The 23,796-nt window shown below is 34.2% G+C and overlaps 1 protein-coding gene and 1 non-coding gene across 16 annotated transcripts in view; both read right to left on the bottom strand.

The window, feature by feature from the left end:
* The window catches only part of TSGA10 (testis specific 10), a 152,764-nt gene that overhangs the window by 88,002 nt on the left and 40,966 nt on the right, over window positions 1-23,796 (bottom strand). For 14 of the 15 annotated variants that reach the window (XM_074213769.1, XM_074213768.1, XM_074213767.1 and 11 more), the window contains 5 exons: window positions 13,109-13,282; window positions 12,945-13,022; window positions 11,868-12,019; window positions 6,689-6,804; window positions 2,242-2,396 (listed from right to left, as the gene is read on the bottom strand). In XM_074213769.1, coding sequence (XP_074069870.1) covers window positions 2,242-2,396; window positions 6,689-6,804; window positions 11,868-12,019; window positions 12,945-13,022; window positions 13,109-13,249 — 642 coding nt within the window. In that variant the 5' untranslated portion in view covers window positions 13,250-13,282. Of the gene's footprint in view, window positions 1-2,241; window positions 2,397-6,688; window positions 6,805-11,867; window positions 12,020-12,944; window positions 13,023-13,108; window positions 13,283-15,647; window positions 15,724-23,796 lie in introns of all 15 variants that reach the window. The other variant, XM_074213766.1, reaches the window with a different exon arrangement.
* Window positions 18,976-19,082, bottom strand: LOC141510471 (U6 spliceosomal RNA). The gene has a single exon (XR_012474956.1). It is a non-coding gene; the product is annotated as a U6 spliceosomal RNA (small nuclear RNA).

Raw genomic sequence — 23,796 nt, forward strand, 5'->3', positions numbered from 1 at the left:
ATTCATGTGTGAAGTGAACAATTATGGAAGTTGTATTCTTAAAGTAAAGTATGTATGTCAGTGTGACAGTGAGTAAGACAAAGTGTGAATTGTAATAGCTGTAGAATTTCATAGTCTAATGATGAAAATATGAGTCTGTATGCTAAGATGTTGTGTTAAGAAACTAGAAGATGAGATATCTCAACAAGTCATCCAAATTGGAGACTGGAATGGACTCTGCAGATACAGAAAGATATTGAATGTCTCCAGGGGAAAAGAGAGAGAGACCAGACGAGTTCATCTTCCTCCATTGTGTCTATGTGTGTATGGGTTGTTTGGTCAGGGGGTTTCAAGAAGTGAGCAGGGAATAGAACCTGAGGGGGTATCAAGGATAGTGTGAGAGGACTTCTGATGCAAAATATATATGTATATTTATTAAGAAAAAATAGTGGCCTTGGGCAAGGCACTTAACCCCATTGCCTTGCAAAAACTAAAAAAAAAAAAAATAGGAGGCGTTGAATGGAATATTCCCAATAAACCATTTCAGAGTTAATATTCCTAGTGAAGTCCACTCAGGATTAAGAAATATTTTAAAAAGAACAATTATTCTTAAACTATTTCTAGAAGAAAGTCCTTTGTATTCCAAACAGTTGGCTCACTCTCCTAACTGACTACTAGAAGGATAGCAGACTTTTTTCCCATGAGAAAAACCCTGCATTCCAAAAAAGCTCATAAGCCTCCTCTTGTTTGATGATAAGTAGACTGTTCCTAGACCTTGAGTTCCAAGACAAATTACATTACTTTAATAAGATAGTTATAATCCTGGAGGTTATCTTCACCATCTGGATGGTGAGATAATATTTTATGAAAATCTTTCACTCTTTTTTTTGTTGCTGGGGTAGATTTTCACAAGTAAAATGTAACTCTGAAGACTAACCAATGAGTCAACCAAGAGGGACAATAGGGAGGAGGAGGGGATCGCATTAGGCCATATAATCTTGCTTGACTTTCAAATCAGGGCAGCTCCTTGATCTTCACTACCTTTCTGAGACTTGGAATGTGCCCTTTTCTCGGGAAAAGTAAAAATGAACTTTTTTTTTGCTCAGAGGAGTCTCTACATTTTTTAAGTGGATTTTTATCTCATGGAGTACTCTGAAGGGCTGCCTTGTTAAGATCCATTATGACCATGAACCGACCAGCTGATGTAATTATTCTTCTCTTTATTATTTTTGTTATAAATATTGCTTCTCAATTTTACATCCCAACTAAATTTTCTTGATATTAATCTGTTTCCTCTTATATAGCTTAGTAAAAGAATATTATAATGGAATGGGGCTTGAATACTGATTTGCATAACTTGTTAACCTCATAGAGTTATGTCATACTAAGTCTTGGAAAAGTAGTTAATGACCTCAGAGTCAAAGTTCTCAGAGATTTTAGAAGTCAGTTAATGTATTCTGTTGATAGTATCATGCTCCTGGCAGAGTAGCTTGCCTAAAGTATATTTATTGATTTGAATTTGGAGTATAATCTAAAAGAAGTGAGACTTTTTTTAAAACAGGCATACAAAAATTTATAAATCCCTATCAGTTTTGAGTTTCAAGATATTCATACCTCAAGCGATCATTTGTGTATTATTATAATGTAGTCACTTCTAAAATATTTTTCCAAGTACCTATCAGATTATAAACCACAGAAGGGAAAAAATGAAACACTTAATAATTCATATTACATTTCTGATACAAAATAATTCTACCAAGTGTCACCACTAACCTTATTCACCAGCTCCAAGATTACTATTATGAAGGGACAACACTCACATTATTGTGTGTAAGGTTCAATGTTTGTTAATTATCAGTTAAGTTTCTTAATATTGCTTACATTTTTCAAAACTAGTTAAACTTAGTAGAAGCTAATCACATTTTAATGATGATAAGAAGATCAAATTTAATTAACTACTTCATTAACATGCTTCCTAAAATCAGAAATTTAAATGATTATAAAAGTTTTGTGGATATCTCATGAAATTAAGATTAAATTTTTATTTTTACAAGGCAATGGGGTTAAGTGACTTGCCCAAGGTCACAGAGTTAGGTAATTATTAAATCTTTGATTCTGGATTTGAACTCAGGTCCTCCTGATCCAGGGTCAGTGCTCTATCCACTGCACCACCTAGCTGCCCCAAGATTAAATTTTAAACAACTTTCTTAAGCTAACATTCTTAAATAAATTATTAAACACTTGATAGATCTTAGAACATACTTTCATTGCCAGGCTCTCTCCAAGGGAAGCAATATTCTCAGATTTTTTATCCAAGCATGCCTGCAGGCATTCCTTTTCTTTAGCCATATCACTGAGTGTTGCACCAAGAAGGTTGACTTCTTCTCGTTGGGCAATATTTTGCCTTGTAAAATTATCTAAATATGCAACCAAAAAAGTGTAGTTTTTAATCAAATTAAAATTTTCAAGCAGGTTATAATACTCTTTGTAATGAGTACTCTCTTTTAAGACATTAAAAAATTTAAGCAGATTAATAAAAATTATCCAAAATAAAAATTAGTTTTTTCCTTGACATTGAAATGAATAGCCATGAATTTTAAAAAAGTTCATAAACTTAGATGCACAGTCAATAATCTAAAATGGAGTCTGTGAACAAAGTTGGAAAATATATTTAACTTTAACTAAAGTTCAATTCTGATGTTTTATCATGTGGAAGTGACTATAGGCTCTTCAAAGCTTCTGTCAGTGGAGGGAACAAATCAAAGTAGGGGCTAATAAGGTGCCAAAGTTTATGAGGATCCACTGATGGATCTCAGTCCAAGTGATGGCACTTTTGAGTACCACCAACAGGCTCATCATCTGAAGACTGTCTATAGTAAACTAAACTTTTTTTCTGCAGAAATTCATGAAACCAAAAAAAATTAAATTAAAAAAAAAGAAATTCATGAAACTATTTACTTATGTGACTGAAAGAAGTATACATATAGATGAAATCACTGATCTTTTAAAGTGACTACAATTAAATTGCTTTGTTGATTTACACAGAAATCTTCATTAGAATACAAATGTCTAAGTATTTTCAGATACTTTCCCTAAGAAGTGGCCAAAACTAGTTAAAGCAAAAACACAGGAGAAAAAAGTCTCCTATGAAACAAATGATTCAAGTATCAACTTCCTAGGAAGCTCCAATGTTCTGTTTAAGTCTTCCATGAAATCCAAATCTAATTCAACGAATAAAACTTTATTAAGCATCTGCTATGTGACAGACACTGTGCTAAGTATTCGATATACAAAAAGAGGCAAAGTGCTTATAATCCAACGGGAGAGATAACATGCAAACAAATATATAAAGCAAGCTAGACATAAGATAAATAGGAAATAATTAACAGAGGGAAGGCATTGGAATGAAGAGGAGTTGGGGAAGACTTTCTGTAGAAACCGGGATTTAAACTCAGGGAAGGCAGTAGGAGAAGAGGAGGGACAACATTCCAGCCAGAGAAAATGTCTAGAGTTAAGAGATGGAGAAATCAGGAGGTCAGTGTCACTGGACCAAAGGTATGTGTCAGGGAGTAAGGTGTAAGAAGATTGGATTGGAAGACAGGAAGAGGCTAGTTATTGTAAAACAAATAAAATCATGACTTCTCCAAATGGAAAGTAGATACAATTGTAGATCAGATTAATTCTGCTACAACTTCTATGACTACATCAAATCTAAGTCCTTAGCTAATCCAGAGGAGCAGGATGTTTCAAATAAATCCCATCCTCCTTGCTTTACAGGTTCTTTATTCAATGAGACCAAAGGAATGTTGAGGAGGCCTAAAGAGATGTATACCTTTTATGGTACAGTGGCATATGCTATGTGGCAAGAGGCTGTGGGTTTAAGTCCACAGATAAATCTATATGCAAAATCCGAGTCTGCTTATCAGTTTTCCAAATTCCTAGCCTGCTTCTCCCACTGTCTATTCATTGTCCACTATTGCCCGTTCCTCGCGCAAGCTAGAACCTGACTGCTATCTGCATCTTCCCAAAGCAATTGGCTACTTGCAAGCAAGCTCGGTCTGCCCTTAGCCTGGATAGTTATAGGGGCCTAGAACAAAGTTTAGCATCATGCCAAATCTGAGACATAAGTATCATCAAGAATAAACAAGTTATATAACAGTAATTGCTTCCAGGTCTTATTATAAAACCATACTAAGTAAATGTCTAAATATGGGTCTTATCCAGTCAAGCTGGATCACTGTAATTAGGAGAAATTCATATTCCAATCCGGGTCAAATTGTTTACCCTACAATTATGAAGGGCTTTGAATGCCAAACAGAGTATTTAGTATTCAATCCTGGAGACAAGAGAGTATCACTAGAGTTTATTGAGTAAGAGGGTGTCATGATCAGACCTGCTCTATAGTAAAATCACTTTAGGGCTGAATGGGGGATAGATTGCAGTGGGGCGAGCCTTGAGTCAGGCAGATGACTATTGCAATGATCCAGGCATGAGGTGATGAAGGCCTTTACCAGAGGGGCAGCCGAGTCAAAGGAGAGAACAGGGGTATATTGGAGAGATGCTATAAAGGTAAAATCAATAGGCCTTAAGCAATAGATTGGATTGTGAACTTCTTGATGGCAAGGACTGTCTCTTTTTCTTATTCACACCTGGTATTGAGCTTGGCACAGAGTGTGCATTTAAGAAATGTTTAATGAACTGAATTCAAATGAGCCCTACTTCTCAGAGCAATCTCAGGTTAAGGTTCCCAGGGAAACTAGGGCAGATGTGGAACAAGAGGGGCTGGATTGAACTCTACCCAAAGCCTTGAACAAGAAGTAGGTAAATAAGAAATAGCACTACTTAAAACGGAGTCTATGAACAAAGTTGGAAACTATATTTAACTTTAACTAAAGTTCAATTGTGATGTTTTATCATGTGGAAGTGACTATAGGTTCTTTAAAGCTTCTGTCAGTGGAGGGAACAAATCAAAGTAGGGGCTAATAAGGTGCCAAAGTTTATGAGGATCCACTGATGGATCTCAGTTCAATTGATAGCCCTTTTGAGTACCACCAACAGGCTCATCACCTGAAGACTGTCTATAGTATACTGAACTGTTTATAATAGTTTACACACACATTTCTGCTGTGCTTATTAAAATTGTCTCTTAAAAAAAGCAAAATTTGGCTCTATTGCACTTGTATCGATACACAGAGTGATCTTATAAAATCTACATTTTTAACCAATAAAGCAGACTTTTTTGACTCAAATAGACAGATCTAGATCACTAGTATTGATAATACCTCAGCTAAGGCAGACATCAAATATTACTTCAGAGATGTAGAAATAGATGCTTGACTACAGACTACACTCTGCTTTCAAGCTTATCACATATTTACAAAAGGAAGTTTCAAGGGAGCATCTAGGTATGAAGATACTTTTGGAGATAGTAGCAACAACTTACAGATAAGATATTCTCCATCTTAACTATACCAATTCTTTCTTAACCCACTTTTAAGACTCCAAAATTCCAAAAGAAAGACTTGGAGAAGGGGATGGGTGGAGGAGAGAGGAAAGTGTTTTTTAAAAATAACTTGCCAAACAATATTCTATAATTTCAAAGTCTCTCTCTTCATGATGAGTTTTAAGTATAGAAAAATCACAATTTTCAAACATCAAGATAATTTACAAAATTCTTCAGATACAAGTTATCTTGTATCCATAGTTAAGATTTACCTTTTACATGAAATATATAAGCTTAGTCACATTCTCTGGGACACAGTTATCTCATCTTAAAAGGAGAATTATAGTAGATAATTTCTTAAATTACTTCCAGTTCTTTCATGCTATGACTCTAATTAAAAGAAAGTCAATGTGCTACCATAGAGAAATGAAACTTGATTTTTTTCCTCACAATATAAATAAATAAATGGAGCTATAAATTGAAATGTCTTTTTCAAATCAAGTTTATGAGCACTCCAATTTGAATATATTCATACTCACTATCTTTTGCTAATATTTAGATGTATTAGGAATATATCAATATAAATTAAAATTTATTCAATAGTTTTAAAATTGTAGGATACATTTCCCCTAAGATTTCATCAGTCCAGGATTACCCAATAAGAAATACAGAAAATCTTTCAGTGATTTATATACATTTATGATCTCCAAAGTATCTCTTTTACTCTATAGGAAGTGTAATTTTATTCGTATTGTTTTAATTAATAAGTAATTCAATTGGCTTAAGGATTTCTCCTTGTATCTTTCAAAATTAAATCTGAATAAAAGATACCCTTATTCTTGGCTCCTGGAAGAGATGAAAAAACTAGAGTTATAAATTCTACTAATATGAAAAAAATTGTGGGGTTTTAAAAATAATTTTGTATTTTAGAGCTATAAAATATGAAATCCAGGATGTAGCCAGACTTGACTTATATTGCAGGGACGGCTAGGTGGCACAGTGGATAGAGCGCTGGCCTTGGGAGTCAGGAGTACCTGGATTCAAATCCGGTCTCAGACACTTAATAATTACCTAGCCGTGTGGCCTTGGGCAAGCCACTTAACCCCATTGCCTTGAAAAATCTAAAAAAAAAAAAAAAAGATTTATATTGCACTCTAGATAATTGATTTTCTGTTTTCTACAAAAGTCTGATATCATACAACTTTGTTTATTTTCCTATTAGCACAAAGTCAAAGAAATAAAAGTATTTGGACAGTAAGCACTCACCAATCTTTTCATCTAAACACATAATTTTCTCCTGGGTAAGTTGTAGCTCATATTTCTTCTTAGCAAGGTGTCGCTGAGTGTCTGAAAGATTCTTTTCTGTGTTTTCATATAAAATACTGCAAGCATATTGACAAAACTTTAATTCTGGCTATATTACAATTTTTTAAATTGCACCTTTCCCCTTTAACTTTTGCAGTATATTTAAAGTTATAAAAGTTTAAGAACAAATATGTACATTTACTGAAATAATGTGGGCAAAATGGAAATACAATAAAAAAGAGTATGGCTAACATATCATATAAAACAAGGCTATGAACTGACAGGATCTCAAGGTACTGATGGACTCATTTGACCTTTCTAGGACTATTTCCTCATCAATAAAATAAAGAGATCTGAGTGGGTGATTTTTAAGGTATGGCCCAGATCTAATTTTCTATGATTTAATCATGATTTTCCAGACTGAAGTTAGGGTTGGCAATTTCAGCAGGAGGAGTGAAGTGGAAGAGGGAGGGGAGCAGGGAGCAAAAAGGGGAAGGGAATGCCATAGCATTGATTATACCTTAGGATAACCAATGTTAATGTACATATGTTACCTGGGAAGATTGTCATTTAGTCATTAATATTTTAGCTCAAATTCCTTTACTATATCAAACTTAGAGTTGGATGGGAATTCAAGAAGGTACCTAACTCAACCTGTATCTGACCAGGAATTTTAGCTATATCATCCCCATCAAGTGACCATCATGCCATAACATGAAGATCTCTAATGTTACCCACTACCTTTTAAGGAAGTCCAGTTCATTAAAATAAAACAAAATTGATTATACTGATGCATTTAAAAAAATACCAAAAATCTTATTATATACTTCCTTTGGAATAAAGGAAAAAAACAGGTTTCGCTGTCTGACAAAATAGATTACTACATCCAATACTTCTGGATCCCTACTTCTTTCTACTTTAAAGAAAGACTTATATTTTGGCCTGTTGTCCATAATCAAGAGTGTCATTTGCAATTAATCTGAGTTAAATAGCCATTTATTTCTGTCTTTATATAACTTTATCAAATCACTGTGTATATTTTTTCTCTTGATCTTGCTTTCCTTAATCTACTTCATATTTCTTTGAATGTCTCATATTCATAGTTTCTTACAGCACAATATAATTCTATTATATTCATATACCACCTGTTCAGTCATTCCCCAATTAATAGGGACTCATGATGTTTCTAGTTTTTGATTTTTAGATTTTTTTTTCCTATCACAAGAACATTACTATGAATATTTTACTAGTGTGGTTTCTTTCTGTCACTGATAAAACTTTGGGATACAATGGGATCACTGATTCACAGAACAAAGTTTGGTGTTTTCTCTTATTATTCCAAACTGCTTGCAAAAAAAGTTGAATCTATTTCCCATCTCTGGTATTAATTGCCTGTCTTTCTACAATTTCTGCAACAATTGCTAGTTTTTCATCTACTCATTTACAAATGTAAGAGAAAACTTGAGAGGTATTTAATTTGCATTTCTCTTAGATTTTTTCATATTTTTAACAATGATTTACAATTCTCTTCTGAAAACTATTATTAGGTATTAGGTATATGTGTGTATTAGATATGTGTATCAATTTCTAATATGCCTTGGATATCAGACTTATAAAAGAGACTTCATGCATGGATTCTTTTTCCTCTGATCAACTTTTTTATTTTTGTATTACATATTTTGTTTATATTATACTATTTAATCTTATGTAAATGAAATTGGCTGTTTTGTCTTTTGTATTCTCCATTACTTGCTTCTTAATGAATTCTTTCCTTAATCTTAGATCTGAAAGTTATCTCCTTCCATTCAACAAGAACTAATGAGAAAACTAGAACATAGTTTGGGAAAAAATAGGTTAAGACTAACATATGAAGGGCAGCTAGGAAATGCAAATGCAATGGATAGAGCACCAGCCCTGGGGTCAGGCAGACCTGAGTTCAAGTCCAACCTCAGACACTTAATAATTACCTAGCTGTCACTAATCCCATTGCCTTGCAAACACCAAAAACCAAAAAAAAAAAAAAAAAAAAAAAGACTAACATGGGATAGTATATACCACAATAAGCTCCAAAAACATTAGTGTACTGGTTTTCCCTTCATTTCTTCTTTTTTCTGTTTTTTCCTTGAGTCTAGATCTTTGTTCCTCCAAATAAATTTTATTATTAAAATTACTGCTGTAGTTTCATTGACATAGCATTAAACTAATTTAGAGATAGTATCAACATTTTAATCACATTGATGCATCCCAACCATGTTTGATAAATAAGTCTCCATTTATTTAATTATTTCTATAAAAGAAACCATGTGTTTGTATAAGTCCTGAGTATGTCTTAGCATGTTAACCCCAAATATTTTAGTAATTTAAAATTTTTTTCTACTTTTTCTCATTGGTTTTATTAGTACTGTTTGACTTACTGTCCCCTATGCCATCTAACTCCTGTCTCCTTGGCTCCAATTTCTCATCTTTTCCTGGGGGGGGGGGGGGGGAGAGTGGGCAGGGTCTTTCCCCTCCACCCTCACCTTAAAAGTTACTGTCTTCCTTGTGATTTAACCTTTCATTCACACATTCATATATACATACATTCGCACATTCATATATGCATACATACAAATACAGATATACATGAAGGCATATATATGCACACACCCATACAAACCACACACATGGGTACATAGCTATAATTAATGCAAATACATATTGTATATACACATCTACATGTATATATGCATCTTGGATGTACACACCTAATTTAATCCATTAGAATGTGAGCAGCTTGTGGGCAATAAATTATGCTTTCCCTTTCTGTGTATCTCCAACACACAGTACTGTGCTTAGCACACATAGTGAACATTTAATTGCTGACTGAAAAACAAGAATACTGTTGTTTTTGTGGGATTAATTCACATACTGCTACTGACAATATAACTTCAATTCATTGTTTTGTAAAATCTACAGAATTTTCTAAATAAACCATCATATCATCTGAAAAATAGAAATAATTTTGACCCTTATGTTTCCATGTGTATTTCCTCAATTTCTGCTTATCTTGTCATTGCTTAAGCTAGCATTTTTAACATCACATCAAAAATTAGAGAAGGTAATACTTATACTTCTTTACCTCAGATCTCATTATATTACTTGCAAATAATGCTAGCTCTTAGTTTTAAAGAGGGAATTTTGATCATTATAACCAAAAGATCTTCTTATTCCTGTGCTTTAGTGGTTCTAACAATGTTTGTCTTTTGTCAAAGAGAGGCAGTGGGACACAGTGGCCTGTGAGTTGGTCTTTAGCCAGGAATGTCTGGGTACAAGTCCCAGTTCTACAAGTGATCCTTTGCAAGACACTTCTCCTCCCAGCACCCCAGGAAATTTTCTAAGGCAATAAGTTGCAGAAAAGGGGATGACTTGAACTGGTTGAAGGAGTTTCCTGACTTGGAAGTTACTCATACAAACAAAATCATAGTCCATGATGAAAGAGCAAGTTATACATGTCCTGAGAGGCAATAGACAGAATGAGACATGGCCAAAATGGTAATTTGTTTTGTTTTATTACACATCTTCGTATCATATATTTGAGAAAAGGGGAAGGAAATTAAAGTATTTTTTTTTAAAAAATGCACTGAAGAGAAGGCCCAAAAGAAACACAGACAAGCAGGACAGCTTGTAAAGTTATATGCTGAACTAATGATATGCTTAAAAAAGAAAAAGCAAGTTAGATAGACAGATAGATAGATAGATAGATAGATATAGATATATCTATATATATTAGATATTTGCAGTTTCACATACTACTTTTGCTGCTCTACTACATATTTAGATGTTCATTTTACTTGGTATTTAATTTCAAAATTAAAAAAAATTCTAATCCATACCTGTCCAAGCTCTATACTTCTTTCTGTATTTACTAATTCTCCATTTTCACTTTTTTAAAATTTTCGTAATTAGGTTTTCCTTTCTCTTTTTGGGGGGAGATTGGATTAGCTAATGTTTGTTATTTTATTGGAATTTTTTTCAAAAAGTTTTTGAGTTTTAGGGGCGGCTAGGTGGCATAGTGGATAAAGCACCGGCCTTGGAGTCAGGAGTACCTGGGTTCAAATCCGGTCTCAGACACTTAATAATTACCTAGCTGTGTGGCCTTGGGCAAGCCACTTAACCCCATTTGCCTTGCAAAAAAAACTCCCAAAAAAAGTTTTTGAGTTTTAAAATATCATTTAAATAGTTCTTGAGTTTTTAATTGCATATATATATATTATATATATATACATATATATATATATATATTTGATTTTCAGGATTTCTATGCTTCAAATTTGAGAACTACTGGTTTATAATATATTTTGCATAATTATCATTTTCTTTTTCAAAATTTCAAATCTATGCATTATTCTTCTACCCACTCATTATTTAGAATACATTATTCAGTCTCAATTTAAACCTCAATCTTTTCATATATTTCTTACTGATCAAAATTATTAGTTTGCTATTTTTTTAACTCTGACTTTTCTCAATTCTAGTCTCTTTTTTTGGTCTTTTTTAGTTCTAATTCTCTGTGTTTTCAAGACATTATTCTTTCCTGGTTCACCTACTACCTATCTTATGACTCTTTTGCTAGTTCATCTAATTTAGTCTCTCTCTATATTAAGTCTCTCCCTTTCTCTGCTCCAGTCTTTCTTAAACACTCCTATCCAACCTCACCCCAAAACTTCCAGTTCTGACACTATACCCTCAACCATATCTTCTACCAATTTCCAATCCTTTTCCTATCTTGTGTTCTTTTTCTTAGGATGATGCAAAATAAATGATGTTTTAATAATATAATTTAATAACTGAGTAATTTAATAACTATATAACATAATTAATAACAAAGTGAATTTCTTAAATGTAGATACAACTATGAGATTCTCTATTCATCCTATTGCTTATTGTATAAAAAAATACTTCTATTTAGCTTTTAAAGTGTGGTATTAAGTAGTAAGGGAATAAAGAGGGAGAAGAGAACCACTAAGAGGGAAATATTTAGTAAACCACAAAACACCATATATAAAATGTGAATTGTTATTTTCCATATTTTTAAAATAGTAATAGTCTTTAAAAGTAATGAGTTAAAGTAATATCTTTACTAAAATAATATCTTCCTTACCTCAATGAATTATTTTCTGATTTTTGTCTGCCAAGTTCACTTTCTGTATCCATTGCCTTTCGTGCTAGTGCTTTCATCTCCTTTTCCACAGTGGTTATGGTTTCTTTCATCAACGTCATATTTGCCATTTGTTCTAGACGTTCATCATCAAGCTACATAAGTAAAACAACAAGGCTGGTAGTCACTGGAACCTGTCTTCTTTCTTCTTTCAGACAGGGCACACATCTCCTTTCCAAAATGAAGTTTTAGGTCTGGTCCATATGATGAAAAAACCAAACTGAGATTGAACACCTTTGTTGGTCCATTCTCTCTCAGTGAGTTGTCTTTATGCTAAACAAGCGGAGGAACTAGCATGTCCTCATATCCACTATAGTTCAGCAATAAAGATGGTTTGAGCCAGACTACATTTTCAATCCACAATTTAACATGGTCACATGTTAATTTCATGGGTTTTTTGTCCAGTGGCCTAAAACTTTCTCAGCAAAAATCCCTCTCAAATAAAAGAAATATGCCATAAATATGCATAAAATATGCATAAAAGGATAGGACTAATAAGAATGCAAACATGATTAAGTAAACTTGTAAGTTAAGTTAAATTCCTCTGTTAATTTATTCTATGCATTCTCGGCATATAAGTGCCTGGTAGTCACATATAGAAAAGCTAATAAATATGAATCTTCTTCTATAAATTTAATGTTCTTTCCAAATTTCCCAAATTATTTGCCTAATTTCTTCTAAAAGAAGACAAAGCATTTTTTTCTCTTCTTCTAAAGAAAAGTAGTAACAATATGGGTTCATAATAAAGATTGAAAATGTAAATTATTAAAATCAGTATAAACATATTACTGAAGATTATAGATGAAGAGGAGAGATTTCATTAAATCTTCTTTTTTTAGAAACATATCCTAAACGTAAATGTTTCACCTTAACTTGGCAAAAACAGATAGATAATATTTTTATCTCAGAAAGTCCTATATCCTTGATTTAAAAATTGCTACTTTTTTGAACATGTAAAAATTAAACAAGCCATTATTTAATTTTAAATATTAGTTATAGACAAAATCTAATTTCTTTTACACTGTGAACTGTAGACTCCAACTCTTCTACTCTTTGTTCCAGGTGAGCCTTCTCATTAAATGCAGTCTCTTGGGAAATCTGTTTCAAATACAAAAACATAGTACCTTCAGTTTTGTTGCATTTTCCCTTCCTTGATATTAATGTAGGTAAAATGTCTTTCTGACCTTTAATCTCTCCCTCAGACTGTCTCGTTCTGTGGTCATTCTTCGTAAATCTGTGAAGGCCACATCTCTTTCTGTTTCAACCCGTCGTAAGATTGCATGTGCTGTTGATGATGTTTTAGGAGACTTGCAATTTTTCATCATTTCTCGTCTTAGTCGGGCTATTTCCTCTTGGGCCTATTATTTTTAAACGTATGAATATAAATATGTTTTAAGGAACTTAAAGGAAAATTAGAATTTCTACTCTGCAGGCCAACTTTGTAAATAGAAGACTTTTGCTAAATTATGAGACAAATTGAATATTTTTTAAAAACTTGTTTACGGGGAAGCTAGGTGGCACAGTAGATAGAGCAACAACCCTGTAGTCAGGAGGGCCTTAGTTCAAATTTGGCCTCAGACACTTAATAATTACCTAGCTGTGTAACCTTGGGCAAGTCACTTAAACCCCTCTGCCTTAAATAAATAAAATTTTTAAAAAAACTTGTTTATCCAAAAGTTAATAACATACATGAATTGACAAATGGCCAAAGGACATGCAGAGGAAATTTACAGATGAGGAAATCAAAGTGATCCATAGTCATATGAAATATTGCTCTAAATCTTTACTTATTAGAGAAATGCAAATTAAAGCATCTCTGAGGTACCATCTCACACCTCTCAGACTGGCCAATATGACCAGAAAGGACCATGATCAATGTTGGAAGGAATGTGGCGAATCTGAGACACTAATACATTGCTGGTGGAGCTGTGAACTCATCCAACCTTTCTGGAAGAGTAATTTGGAATTACACCCAAAAGGCAATAAAAATGGGCATGCCCTTTTATCCAGCAATACAACTACTAGGTCTATAGCCTGAGGAGATCATGAAAAAGGATAAAAACATCACTTATACAAAAATATTTATAGCAACTCTGTTTGTGGTAGCAAAGAATTGGAAATCAAGTGAATGTCCATCAGTTGGGGAATGGCTCAAGAATTTGTGGTATATGTGCATTATGGAACACTACTATTCTATTAGAAACCAAGGGGGTGGCTAGGTGGCACAGTGGATAGAGCATCAGCCCTGGAGTTAGGAGTATCTGAGTTCAAATCTGGCCTCAGACACTTCATAATTACCTAGCTGTGTGGCCTTGGGCAAGCCACTTAACCCCATTGCCTTGCAAAAGCCCCCTCCCCAAAAAAAAGGAACCAGGAGGGATGGGAATTCAGAGAAGCCTGGAAAGGATTTCCATGAACTGATGATAAGTGAGATGAGCAGAACCATGTATGCCATATGCTGTACACCATAACAACAACATGGGGTTGATGATCAATCTTAATGGACTTGCTCATTTCATGAGTGCAACACTCAGGGACAAATTTAGGGTATCTGCAATGGAGAATATCATCTGTATCCAAAGAAAGAATTGTGGAGTTTAATTAAACAAAGACCAAAGACTATTAACTTTAATTTTTTTAAAAATAGTTATCTTATGTAATTTCACTATCTCTTTTATTTTATTTTTTCCTTAAGGATATGATTTCTCTCTCACCATATTCAATTTTGATCAATGTATAGCATAGAAACGTAAAGACTATCAGACTGCCTTTTGTGGGGAATGGTGGGGGGGGGAAGAGAGATTTAGGAGAAAAATTCTAAAATTAAAAAAAATAAAGATTAAGGGCAACACAAAACGCAAAATACAATTTAGAGGTAAAAAGATCACTGCAGGGGGCAGCTGGGTGGCATAGTGGATAAAGCACCACCCTTGGAGTCAGGAGTACCTGGGTTCAAATCCAGTCTCAGACATTAAATAATTACCTAGCTGTGTGGCCTTGGGCAAGCCACTTAACCCCATTTACCTTGCAAAAACCTTAAAAAAAAAGATCACTGCAAAAGAGAATGTTTTCCAAATAAGGCTTTCAGTACAATTATTCCTCTTCTTACATGTAATAGGGGAAATAATCTTGTTTTTAGTAAAACTTTCAATTGAGTATTAAAAAGTTACTTCATGTCCCTAGCTCATATCAATACATCTTTGATGGGAAAAAAATTCTAGATGACAAGTATCCTCCCATATTTTTGTTCATTAACTAGAACATTTTCTTAACACTATAATATCTCCTCAAGACACCAAACAAGTTTTGTCTGTAGTTGGCAAATAACCTTGACTCTTACTAGTTAAAAAATAAAAATAGAAATCAAAGCTCTCATTCTTTTCTCCAATGCATTACTATTTCTTTCATTTTCCTAAAATTCTCTCTTTCCTTTTGTCTCAGAGATAAAGATATTCTTTTCTCCAAGGCAAATATCTTTACATATATCTTAAATCCAGCCCCTCCAAATTCAGTTCTCACTCTTCTTTTTCAACTATCCTCTAACACTTTTGTCTATCTCTACTAGCTCTTTCCCTCTACCCTTAAACAAGTATAGGTTTTCTCTTCCTTTAAAAAACATTCCTGTAAGCATATCATTCCTTTTAACTACCATTTTCTACAACCTTTGCATGGCATAGTCCTCAATATGGCAATAAGAACAGGTCAAGCTTTGGAAGAACCTACCTCCATTATCACTACTTGTTGACCCTTCCCTCTCTTAACTCCTCTTACAGTTTGACTCTTGATCAAAGTATTCTCACTACAATAATATTAAGGATTAAAAACAATTAAATTAGAAATAATTATAAGTAATTAATATTATTAATCACCAAAGGTCTATTCTCAGAAATCATTTTAATTAATTCTGCTATATCATACCCTCTATCAGATAAATGGGGTGGGGAAGCAGCATCCATGATACTGCAATAATTTGGTTTTCCTATTTCTCCAAGTACTACCCAAGTTCCTCACTGGTTTTCTTTTTTCCTTTTTGACCCTTTAAGGATTTCCCAATGTTTTGATCTGAACTGGCAGCACTACTTTCTATGCCTCCAGATTCTCATGTGATTCATATGGCTTCAACTATTGTCTCCTTGCAATGACTCCCAAATGGAAGACTGTTTGTATTTTCAACTGTCTGTTCTACATTTCCACTTGGATTACTTGTTTTTAACTCAAATTTGACAAGTCTAAAACCAAAGTCATCTTTTACCTCGAACCATTTTTTTTTCAAATTACTTTCTCTAATACAATTCCCCCATCTTCTATGTAATATTAACACAATTCACTCAATTCTAAAAATAACTGAGTGGTCTTTCAATATTCCTTCACCTAAATATTGAGTTAGAAAGTCTTGTCAATTCTTCCTTCACAAGCTTCCATCTCAAACCAGAAAAAGAATGCTAGTTATTGACACCCTGAATAAATATCTAGACTATGGGTGTCCAACCTTTTAGTTCTTCTGTTGTTCATTGCCTTAGCCACATATAGAATTTAGCATTTATTTATGATTACAATGTAATCCATATTACTAGTGAGTATTTAAAAAGTAACAATGTAATAAAATATGTATATAATAATAATATGATCATAATAAATAATAAAAAATGAGTTTTAAATAAAACATTATTTTTAAGCAAAAAAGGTCATTTTTAATTTGAAAACTGAGTCTGCTTTTCCAATACCAGCTTTGATAAAGACTCTCAATAGCTGATAGAAGTTGTAGTAATGCAAAGACTATTTTCAAGATGTTCATCCAAAATTTTTGTTCTATTTTTCCTTTCTGTACACACCTTATGGGGAAAAAAAAAGTTGCTTGCATATTTGTGAAATGTCAGATATTTTTCTTTAGGCAAGTACAACTTATAAAAGTTCAATAAAGATACTGGAATAAATTTTTCTTTAAATTGCATATTTGATTGCAACTATGTATTCCATGTAAAATACATATAGATGCATGTTAATTTTTCCACTATATAAAAAAATAAAAGTGTCTGTTGCAATTACAATGAATCCTATAACATTTTAAAATAGAGCTCCTAATTCCTATATGCCTGTATTTTGTAAAAAACAAAACATTCCATAAGTTTGTGAAATTGCATAGTGTTAGTTAAGTGAAAAAGTCAAGTCATATTAAGAGTTAAGCTGATGTGTGATATTGCAATGTTGGCACATGCACTCACCCATTCCTTCATTTTCCAGTTACCTGAGAAGGGCCACATGAATGGGCTCTGAGGTCCATATGCGGCCCATATAATCTAGATTTTTATTGAACATCTCTTATACACAGGAAGAAAGCTTTTCTAAATATGGAAGGAGCTAATTGTTATTGAAGTATATCCTGAAATCAAGTATAAATTTATCTCTTTGTAATCCTACCCACTATGCCTAACCTTGTTCTTTGGGCTAAGTCAAAACAAAAATAAACTCATCTCATTCATCTTTCTTAGGCACAGACCTCACCTTCTTCCTCATACCACAAAGGTTTCTCTATTTCACACTGAGCATCTTGGTCTTCAACTAATACTTTAAAACAAATTTTTTACTCTTAAATACCAAAAAAGAGCATGTCTCACATGCAGAAAATACAAAAAGGAATTCTATGTGAAGCCACATTCTCCATTTCATTCATGCTATTTATTTTTTTTAAGTATATAATTCTACATGTTACTTTTAAAAGTAGCCTTGACTGTTTCCTCTTGAATCTATTCCATACATTTTAAAATTTTTCCCTTGATCTCAGACTGGCCAATATGTCCAGAAAGGACAATGATCAATGTTGGAAGGGATGCAGGAAATCTGGGACACATACATTGTTGGTGGAGCTGTGAACTCATTCAACCTGTCTAGAGAGCAATTTGGGATTATGCCCAAAAGGCAACAAAAATGTGCATACCCTTTAACACTGCAATATCACTACTGGGTCTATACCCTGAAGAGATTATGAAAAAAGGGTAAAACCATCACTTGTACAAAAATATTCATAGCAGCCCTACTCGTGGTGGCAAAGAACTGGAAATTAAGTGAATGTCCTTCAATTGGGGAATGGCTTGACAAACTGTGGTATATGTATGTGATGGAACACTACTGTTCTACTAGAAACCAGGAGGGATGGGAATTCAGGGAAGCCTGGAAGGATTTGCATGAACTGATGCTGAGCAAGATGAGTAGAACCAGAAAAACATTATCCACCCTAACAGCAATATGGGGGTGATGATGAACCTTGATGGACTTGTTCATCCCTGCAGGGCAACAACCAGGAACAATTTTGGGCCATCTGAAATGGAAAATACTATCTGTATCCAGTGAAAGAATTGTGAACTTTGAACAAAGACCAAAGACTATTACCTTCAAATTAGAAAAAATAAACCATTATAGTATTAAGTAATTTTACTATCTCAGACTTTATTTTTCTTCCTTAAAGATTGATTATTTCTCTGTCATCACATTCAACTGAGATGAAATGTATAACATGGAATCAATGTAAAACTAAAATAATGCCTTCTGTGGGGGTGGAGGAGGAAAGCAAGAATGGGGGAAAAATTATAAAACTCAAAATAAATAAAATCTTTCTTAAAAAAATTTCCCTTGAGAATCAAGAAAGTTGTTGAATTTTCAACTGCTCTTCCCCCTTACACTTCCCCTAACCCTGAGTTGCCTTCCTGTTAAATACACCAAATTATGCATGTGTGTATCTGTGTGTGTTTCATTACCTTATCCAGTTCAAATTAAGAATGAGGTTCAACTGATTCATGGTCTTCCCATCCTTCTTCCATATTAATAAATTCTTCTTTTCATATACTCCAGATGTAAGAAATAGCAAGTTTCACCCTTTCCTTCTCTTTGTATACTAGTGTATTCCTTTTACCCTCCTTTCTCTTTCCATGCTTTTTTAAAATTTTTTAAAATTTTTTTATTTTTTTATTAAAGATTTAATTTGTTTTGCAATTTTCCCCCAATCTTACTTCCCTCCCCCACCCCCCCCCACAGAAAGCAATTTGTTGGTCTTTACAAAAATATGGTATGCTTCACGAATTTACATGTCATCCTTGCACAGGGGCCACCATGCTAATCTCTGTATCATTCCAATTTTAGTATATGCACTGCCGAAGTGAGTACTCCTCTTTCCCTTCTTAAAATCTTGAGACCATGACCAACTCACCCCAAATTCTTTTTCTTTTAACACTCAAAATATCTTTTTTTTTAAGATTTTTCAAGGCAATGGGGTTAAGTGGCTTGCCCAAGGCCACACAGCTAGGTGATTATTAAGTGTCCGAGGTCACATTTGAACCCAGGTACTCCTGACTCCAAGGCCGGTGCTCTATTCACTGCGCCACCTAGCCGCCCCTCAAAATAACTTTTAAATCTGTCTCTCTTTCCTTCCATCATTTTAATACCTCCTCAAATATTCAAATAAATTTACCTTTCTAGGATTCTCTTGACTGTTAAAATTTTCTATTCGGCTCTGGTGATTTCATAAGAAATGTCTGAAAGATCTCCAGTTCATTTACGATACACTTTTTTCTTCCCTGAGGATTATACATAGTTTTTTTGAGGTTTTAATATGATCAAATTAGTCTGCTGGTGGTGGTGAGTGGCTATAATGTTGGGTGTAAAATCAGAAAGACTCGACTTAAATCTGTCCTCTGACACTCACTAACGGTGTGAATCTGAGTAAGTCATTTTTATCTCTGCCTGTCTCGATTTCCTTAACTGTAAAATGTTGCTGTGAAGATCAAAGGAGATCATTCGTTTAAAGTGACTAGCACAATGCCTAGCATACAATCAATACTATAGAAACATTAGCTATAATTATTTATAAATTTATCTATATTTGCTTGAAATAATGTCCAGGTTATTTTTTAATGGTCTTCAAGTAGTCAAATAATTTCAAAATTATCTCTGAGCTGTTTTTCTTATCAGTTGTTTTTTTATAACCAGGAATCTTATATTTTCTTCTAATTTTCCAATAATTTGATTTTGTCCTACTGTTTCTTGCTGTAACATGAAAAGCAGGAGGTAGAAAGAAATGAACTTACTCCAGGTCATTCAGCTAATCAAGATTCTAAGGCTGAATGGAAATTCTGGTCTTCCTGACTCTAGACCCAGGACTCTAATGAGCCACATACCTGCCACTAATCACTGTCATGAATACCCTATTTCTCTTTGGTCTAGTCTCATTTCAAGGGGGGGATCCACTTACTTAGATGATAGTTACAATTTTCTGTTCTGTTCTATTTATTCTTTTTAACAATTCTTTTCTCCAAAGCTTTTATTTCATTTTTTAAAATCTCTTCATTTTTTCCTGAGTACTCATATCATTCTTTTATTTCATCTTTCAATCTTTTTACATTATGGCATTACTTTCTCCTTTGACGTTAATTTTTAGGGCATTTCTAGATCTACAATAATTTTTTATACCAGTCTAAGCCATCCTTAAATGGGGCTTTGTAGCAAATTAAGGCTCTGCTGTCTGCTGTATTTTTGCTAGGTGAGGCAGAGTTCCCCTTAGTCTCATCTTTGGTCATCTGGGTTCCTGTCCTAATCTCCAGCAGATGCTAGGAGTAGGCCCTTTCTGCCCTTGTTATCCCCTCTCTCTCCCAACTCTGAGTTGTCTCAGTTTGAGCACTATCATACCTACCCAGCTCACTGCTATTCCTGATGGTTTGCAAGGTTCCTCCCCTGAGACCTCTGACCACCCTTGAGCTTTTTCAGGGCAATCTTCTGCTCTTGCTGCAAATGAAAACATAGTGCAGAATGCATGCACCTATGGTTGGTCTCTAGTCACACTGCTAGTCTGTGTGCCTATTCCTGGTTTGGCTTGGCTTGTAGCCTCTTTTCTTACTCCCAGTGAGCTGGCTGACTTTTTGTGAGGTTTGTAGAACAATTTACTGCAATTTCTTGATTTCTTCTTCTGGGGGCAATTCTCAGATTTTTGCTAGATTAGAGTGGGAGATTCAATCTACCTGCCTTCACTGGGCAGCCATGTTGAACAGGTATCAATCAATTCTCATAGAAAGGACATCATCAAAGTTGCCACCATCTCTAACTTATCCAAGTACTTCCTAAAATATGGATCTCAGGTCTGACCAGGGCAAGGTTCATTGAGACTATCTTTTCCCTATTCCTAGATGTTATGTTGGCAGATTCCATTCTTTTTTATCCTTTTTTGGTGAAGTAGTACAACTGCCTTTCCCCTTTCTGGCAGCATCTTCAGTTTTCTTTCAGCAATCACAATTCTCTAGTCTTTCCATGCCCAGTAATGAATTTTTTTAATTTGGAGGAATAATCAAAGGCCACTAGGTACTCCCTTATTCCTTCCCTAATTATCTTGGGTGTCAACTCACTATGATCCATATTTAAGGCAATGGGGTTAAATGACATGCCAAAAGTCACACAGCTAAGTAATTAAGTATCTGAGGTCTGACTTGAACTCAGGTCCTCCTGACTCCAGGGCCAGTGCTCTATCCACTGTACCACCTAGATCATTGTCCAGAGAAAACAGAATTAAAATAATATTTTTGTTTTGTTTTTTACGTTTTTTCAAGGCAAACGGGGTTAAGTGGCTTGCCCAAGGCCACACAGCTAGGTAATTATTAAGTGTCTGAGACCGGATTTGAACCCAGGTACTCCTGACTCCAAGGCCGGTGCTTTATCCACTATGCCACCTAGCCACCCCTGAAATAAGATTTTTAAGGGCTGTGATTTTTCTTTTTCATTTGTCTCACAGGCCTAACTCCACCTAAGAAATTATTCTATTCCCTCTTTGAAATTTTACTCAATATGGCAAAAGAAACTCAAACTTATCTTGTCTGTAGATGTTCTCAGCAGCCCCAATTAATTCTCAGGGTTAGCACTATGCCATGATTTGATGAGAAAAGGGAATTAACCAAAAAAAAAAAGATCATATTCATTCTTCTGTACTTGCCTCCATTTTCTGGGCATGTCTTTTAAAAATCTATGTGGGGGTGGTTAGGTGGCACAGTAGATAGAGCACTGGCCCTGGAATCAGGAGGACCTGAGTTCAAACCCAACCTGAGACACTTAATAATTGCCTAGCTGTGTGACCTTGGGCAAGCCACTTAACCCCATTGCCTTGCAAAAAAAAAGCTAAAAAAAATTCTATGTGAATCAAATTGTTTGCTGCCATGAGGAGGGGAGTAGGAAGTAAGGGTGGTGGAAAAATATGGAGGCTGAAAACTATCTTTGTATGTCATTGGAAAATAAATAAATACATAAGAAGGGTATGAAAAAAATCTTTGTGAACTGGTGAGTTACTTCCTAATTCACATCAGTTTTCTTTTTAATTAACTCTCCTCCAAAGATCATAGATTTAGATCTAAAAGGAACCTGAGAAGACTGAATTTCAGTTCCCTCATTTTACAGAGATGGAAGCTGAGACTTAGATAAGCTAATAGACTTGTCCATAGTCACATAGTTATTAAATACTGAGGGGGATATTTGAATTCATATCTTCCCGATTCCAAATACAGCACTCTGGACATTCCTCCATCTAAATGCTTCTCCTGTTTCTCCTATTATTTTCTGTCTTCAGAATTTTGCTCACCATTACTTCCTTTGAAAAATTTTAGTCTACAGAAATCTAACTGTCTGTGAACCCTTTCTTCCTGGAACTCTGCCTAGCTCTATGACACCAATATGATGCTGATACCTAAACCAGGAAAAGTTAAAACAGAGAAAGAAAATTATAGACCTATCTCCCTGATGAATATAGATGCAAAAATCTTAAATAAAATCTTGGCAAAATGATTACAACAAGTTATCCCTAGGATAATACATTATGATCAAGTAGGATTTATCCCAGGAATGCAGGTTGGTTCAATATTAGGAAAACTGTTAGTATGATTAATTATATCAATAACAAACCTATCAGAAACAATATGATTATATCAATAGATGCTGAAAAAGCTTTTGACAAAATACATTACCCATTCCTACTAAAAACACTAGAGATTGTAGGAATAAATGGACTGTTCTTTAGAATAAAAAGCAATATCCATGAACTGATGCTGAACAAGATGCGCAGAACCAGAAAAACATTGTACACCCTAACAGCAACATGAGGATGATGATCAACCTTGATGGACTTGCTAATTCCATTAGTGCAACAACCAGGCACAATTTGGGGCTATTTGAGATGAAGAATACCATCTGTATCCGGAGAAAGAATTGTGGAGTATGAACAAAGAGCAAGGACTATTACCTTTAATTTAGAAAAAAAAAACTGATCTTATATAATCTTGCTATCTCTTATTACTTTATTTTTCTTCCTTAAGGATATGATTTCTTTCTCATCACATTCAATTTGGAGCAATGTATACCATGGAAACAATGTAAAGACTGGCAAATTGCCTTCTGTGGGGGGTAGGGGGAGGGAAGTAAGATTGGGGGAAAAATTGTAAAACTCAAAATAAAATCTTTAAAAGGAAAAAAATGTTCCCTCTCCCCCAAAAAATCTGTTCTTCCAAGATCTACAATGTACATTTACCTATTTCCAGCTTTCATTTCCTCATAAGAATTCTAAGATAGAATAATCACTCTCTGTTAAAATTTCATTCTTTCTACCCCAGCAATTATCACCTCCTGGTTGGTGAAAATCCCACCAAGAGGAGCGGCTAGATGGTGTAATGGATAAAGCACCGGCCTTGGAGTCAGGAGTACCTGGGTTCAAATCTGGTCTCAAAAAAAAAAAAACCCTAAAAAAAAAAGAAAATCCCATCAAGAATTGAATTTCCTCTGGTCTGATAAAACTTTTTTTTTTAGGTTTTTCCAAGGCAAATGGGGTTAAGTGGCTTGCCCAAGGCCACACAGC

This window comes from Macrotis lagotis, chromosome 1 (assembly GCF_037893015.1).
Source record: "Macrotis lagotis isolate mMagLag1 chromosome 1, bilby.v1.9.chrom.fasta, whole genome shotgun sequence".
Taxonomy (NCBI): domain Eukaryota; kingdom Metazoa; phylum Chordata; class Mammalia; order Peramelemorphia; family Peramelidae; genus Macrotis; species Macrotis lagotis.